Source organism: Chanodichthys erythropterus, chromosome 4 (genome assembly GCF_024489055.1).
Source record: "Chanodichthys erythropterus isolate Z2021 chromosome 4, ASM2448905v1, whole genome shotgun sequence".
Lineage (NCBI taxonomy): Eukaryota > Metazoa > Chordata > Actinopteri > Cypriniformes > Xenocyprididae > Chanodichthys > Chanodichthys erythropterus.
Window position 1 is genome coordinate 35,102,619 of NC_090224.1, and position 5,704 is coordinate 35,108,322.

Sequence of the window (5,704 nt, forward strand, 5' to 3'; positions counted from 1 at the left end):
GTTTTTGTAGTGACAAAAGGGAACACAATCATTTCTTTGGGGGAAAATTAACTACATTTTAGAACAGTTATTAAAATCATCAGTGTTTTAATATGTTTTAGTGGTGTTTTAGCATGCCAGTTAAAATTCTGTAATGTGATGTGGTCGCTACCAACACATTACTGTCACTACCGAAAATGTGCAGTCACGACCGAAACATGGGACGTTTTGTCAAAAATAAAGTATAGGTGCTGGTCATATAATTAGAATATCATGAAAAAGTTCATTTTTTTATTGTAAATTATTTTAAAAAAATGAAACTTTCATTTATACTAGATTCCCTACATGTAAAGTAAAACATTTCAAAAGTTTTTTTTTTTTTTTTAATTTGTTGATTACATTGTTGATTTCATTAGCGTACAGCTAATGAAAGTCCAAAATCCAGTATCTCAAAATATTAGAATATTTACATTTGAGTTTCATTAAATGACCATCCCTACAGTATAAATTCTGGGTATCTCTTGTTCTTTGAAACCACACTAATGGGGAAGACTGCTGACATGGCAATGGTCCAGGAGACGATCATTGACACTCTCCACAAAGAGAGTAAGTCACAGATGGTCATTATTAAATGTGGAGGCTGTTTACAGAGTGATGTATCAAAGCATATTAAATGCAAAGTTGACTAGAAGGAAGAAATTGGGTAGGCAAAGGTGCACAAGCAACAGGGATGACCGCAAGCCTGAGAAAACCGTCAAGTAAAGCCGATTCAAACACTTGGGAGAACTTCACAATGAGTCAAATGAAGCCGGAGTCAGCGCATCAAGAGTCACCACACTCAGACATCTTCAGGAAAAGGACTACCAAGCCACTTCTGAAACAGAAACAACGTCAGAAGCATCTTACCTGGGCTAAGGAGAAAAAGAACTGGACAATGAACAGTGGTCTAAAGTCCTCTTTTCGGATAAAAGTAAATTTTGCATTTCATGTTGACATCATGGTCCCAGAGTCTGAAGGAAGACTGGAGAGGCACAGAATCCAAGCTGCTTGAAGTCTAGAGGGAAGTTTCTGAAGTCAGTAATGATTTGGGGGGCTGTGACATCTGCTAGTGTTGGTCCATTGTGTTTTATCAAGTGCAACGTCAATGCAGCCATCTTCCAGGAGATTTTGGAGCACTTTATGCTTCCATCTGCTGACAAGCTTTACGGAGATGCTGATTTCCTATTCCAGCAGGACTTTAGCACCTGCCCACATTGCAAAAACCACTTCCAAGTGGTTTGCTGACCATGATATTACTGTGCTTTATTGGCCAGCCAACATGCCTGACCCCTGAACCCTGGATAGTTTCAAGAGAAAGATGAGAAACAGTCGATCCAACAATATACAGATGTTCTGAAGGCTCAATAGTGCCTCAGCAGTGCCACAGGCTGATCACTTCCATGCCACACTTCACTGATGCTGTAATTTGTGCTAGGAGCAAGTCATTTGCTGTAATATGTGCTGCCGACCAAGTATTGAGTGTACAAATGAACATACTTTAAAGAACTTGAACTTTTCTGTTTTGAAAATCCATTTTTTGATTTGATCTTAGGAAATATTCTAATATTTTGAGATACTGGATTTTGGACTTTCGTGAGCTGTACGCTCTAATCATCAAAATTTGAAAAAAAAAAAAAAAAAACATTTGAAATGTTTTACTTTACATATAGGGAATCTAGAATATATGAAAGTTTCCTTTTTAAAAATAATTTACAATAAAAAAATGAACTTTTTCACGATATTCTAATTATATGACCAGCACCTGTATATTGAATTATCAACTAAGATGTTATGATAGTGTTTGGTTCACTGTATATTCAAACTAATGAATCCTTCACTTTGAAATCAGTATGATAAACTTTGACTTTTGCAAAGAAAGATTGGATTCAAAATATAACAAATCTCATAAATTACATTTGAAATATTGTTAAAATTGTAATCGTTATTGATTTACCTGTGAAGGTACATACACAAGGTAAATGTAAACAAAATCTTAATAGGTCAATGTGTCCCTTTTTATTAAATTATTTATTTTTGTTTTGGTAGTGCCAAATTTGGAGAGAGGAAAAATATTCCAAAATATTCTGAAAATAAATGATGAGAATTAACTGCACAATTACTAGAAATGTGTACCTTGGACATTATACAATTTGCATACATACAGAATTTGTGGAAAAATAATTTTTTTTACCAGACGTTTCCAACTCTGACTTTGAACCAATTCTGTAGAGTGGCCCATTTAAAAAACATGCTTGTGTGTGTGTGTATGTATATATATATATATATATATATATATAGATAGATAGAGAGATAGATAGATAGATAGATAGATAGATAGATAGATAGATAGATAGATAGATAGATAGATAGATAGATAGATAGATAGATAGATAGATAGATAGATAGATAGATAGATAGATAGATAGATAGATAGATAGATAGATAGATAGATAGATAGATAGATAGATAGATAGATAGATAGATAGATAGATAGATAGATAGATAGATAGATAGATAGATAGATAGATAGATAGATAGATAGATAGATAGACAGAGATTCAGTAATCAATCTAATACAGTGGTGGTCAGAATTATTGGCACCCTTGGTAAATATGATCAAAGATGACTGTAAAAATAAATCTGCATTGTTTATCCTTTTGATCTTTAATTCATAAAATTAGCAAAAGTCTAACCTTTCATTGAAGAAAAAGAATTGAAAGTGGGGGGAAAGTCACATTATGAAATAAATGTTTATCTACAAAACATGTTGGCCACAATTATTGGCACCCTTTTATTCAATCATTTTTGTAACCTCCTTTTGCCAAGCAGACAGCTCTCACTCTTCTTCTATAATGCCTGATGAGTTTGGAGAACACCTGACAAGAGATCAGAGATCATTCCTTCATGCAGAATCTCTCCAGATCCTTCAGATTCCCAGCTCCATGTTGGTGCTTCTTCTCTTCAGTTAACTCTACTCATTTTCTATAGGGTTCAGGTCAGGGGACTGGGACGACCGTGGCAGAAGCTTCATTTTGTGCTCAGTGACACATTTTTGTGTTGGTTTTGATGTTTGTTTTGGATCATTGTCCTTATGGAAGATCCAACCACAGCCCATTATTGGATTTCTAGCAGAATTGGTCAGGTTTTGATTTTTTATCTGTTGGTATTTGATAGAATCCATGATACCATGTATCTGAACAAGATGTCCAGGACCTCCAGCAGAAAAATAGGCCCACAACATTAAAGATCCAGCAGCATTAAACAATTCAGATTTATTTTTACAGTCATTTTTGATCATATTTACCAAGGGTGCCAATAATTCTGACCACCACTGTATGCTGATTTGATACTCGTTATTATCAAAGTTGGAAACAGTTGTGTTGCTTAATATTTTTTGGAAACTGTGATACTTTTTTCAGGATTCATTGATGAATAAATAGTCAAAAAGAACAGCATTTATTCAAAATAGAAATATTTTCTAACAATATAAATCTTTACTATCACTTTTTATCAATTTAACACATCCTTGCAAGAAAAAAAATATTAATTTCTTCCAAAAAAAGAAAGAAAAAAAAAATACTGACCCCAAACTTTTGAACGGTAGTGTATATTGTTACAAAAGATTTAATTTAAATAAATGCTGCTCTTTTTTTTTTTACTTTTTATTCATCAAAGTATCCTGAAAAAAAGTATCACATTATAAAAAAATATTAAGCAGCACATGATTTATAATAAATAAGCATATTAGAATGATTTCTGAAGGATCATGTGACACTGAAGACTGGATTTAATGATGCTGAAAATTCAGCTTTGCATCACAGACATAAATTATATTTTAAAGTATATTATAATAGAAAACCATTATTTTAAATGTAATAATATTTTACAATATTACTGTTTTTTTCTGTATTTTTGATCAAATAAATGCAGGCTTGATGAGTAGAAGAGACTTCTTTTTCGAAAACATTAAAAATAGTAATGTTTTCAAACTTTTGAATGGTAGTGTATAGATAAATATACATATATATACATACATATATATATTATATATATATATATATATATATATGTGTGTGTGTGTGTGTGTGTGTGTGTGTGTGTGTGTGTGTGTGTGTGTGTGTACTTGTTTTTGTGAAATATCAGGACATAAATGTGTATAATGACATGGGTATGACATGGGTATTACAAAAAAAGGTGAAATATGAGGACATTCAGCATGTCCCCACTTTTCAAAAGGCTTATAAATCATATAGAATGAGTTTTTGTGAAAAAGTAAAAGTGTGCACAGTTTCCTGTGAGGGTTAGGTTTAGGGTTAGGGGTAGGGTAGGGGGATAGAAAATACGGTTTGTACAGTATAAAAACCATTATGTCTATGGAATGTCCCCACATTTCACAAAAACAAACATGTGTGTGTGTGTGTGTGTGTGTGTGTGTGTGTGTGTGTGTGTGTGTGTGTGTGTGTGTGTGTGTGTGTGTGTGTGTGTGTGTGTGTGTGTGTGTATGTATGATGTCCATGGATTTTTGGTCATATAAAGTGTCCTTATTACACATTAATATATTGGGGCTAACAATGTGCCTGCTACTTTAGAAAAAAATAATATTTTCTGGAATAAAATCTCCATCCTGTAGACATGGCAAAAGCACTTTGCTTGATTTAAAGGAGAACAAATATCTTCATATATATCATATATCAGAATCATTTAAAGGAGAACAAATATCTTCATATATATCATATATCAGAATCATTTCTTTTACATTTATAAAAAGAACAATTTCATGTGATTAAGTCCAAATGCCCACTATGCTATAGTGCACAGAAAACTGAATTATTGAAGTTTGCTATTTGATATGCAGCATTTTCCTATACCCTAAGCATAAATTTCAAAAACAAAATTGTTTAGTTAGGAAAAATACAAAGTTAATATCAGGTAATAAGCCCACAGAGTGATTAGTACCTTCGTGCACCTGTAAAACTGGGCGGATGGCCTGCTCTCTGCTTCAGGCTGGGTGTCATCCTGCAGAATTAGAGACAGGATCATCTCTTCATCCTCAGTGTAGTCTTCATCACTCTCAACCACAGCCACGAGACCCAGCAGAAAGCTCAGACAGCACACCGTCACGACGCCTCTCATTTTGTGGACACTTTCTGTGCCTTTAGGTCAAACTGAAGAATGCAAAATAACCAGCTCAAGTGATATTGCTCAAGATTCCCTTTTTTGCATTGCTGTTCGTCATGTGGTAAGGCAGAGGTATGAAGCAGAGAGATTTGGAGCTGAAGTGTATCCTCATGTCTTTTAACATGTCATTTGAATATCTCTGACGGACTGAACGCTGTGAGGTGGGGCGTGCTGACGTCTCTCTGTGCTTATATCGAACGATGCCTCGATAATAAATACAGCAGAAGAGGAGTCAGATTACAGTCCACCCACACACATATTACACGCTTACTATTCCTGCACAGGCTTGCAACATTTGCTGAAGTTAAACCTGTAAAATGAAAGTGTCAATGAGGCTACAAATAGTCTAACAAATAAAGTGAGCAGCCTTAAACAATGAATTGAATTGAAATTGAAATGTAGTGAGTTTTTACACAGAACATAAGCACGCTCACATGTCACCTGCGCGCGTCCGTGAGAGTCAAATAGTTGCACGTGTCGGATGCTGCTATAAACTTTGACCAAATAC

The 5,704-nt window shown here is 34.2% G+C and overlaps 1 protein-coding gene across 1 annotated transcript in view; it reads right to left on the reverse strand.

Annotated features, from left to right (window-relative positions):
• Positions 1 to 5,347, reverse strand: part of pcsk9 (proprotein convertase subtilisin/kexin type 9) — a 12,730-nt gene extending 7,383 nt beyond the window's left edge. Inside the window, exon 1 of the mRNA XM_067384823.1 lies at positions 4,975 to 5,347. Within this exon, the coding sequence (XP_067240924.1) occupies positions 4,975 to 5,151 (177 nt within the window). The 5' untranslated portion in view covers positions 5,152 to 5,347. The remainder of the gene's footprint in view (positions 1 to 4,974) is intronic.
• Positions 5,348 to 5,704: the final 357 nt, after the last annotated feature.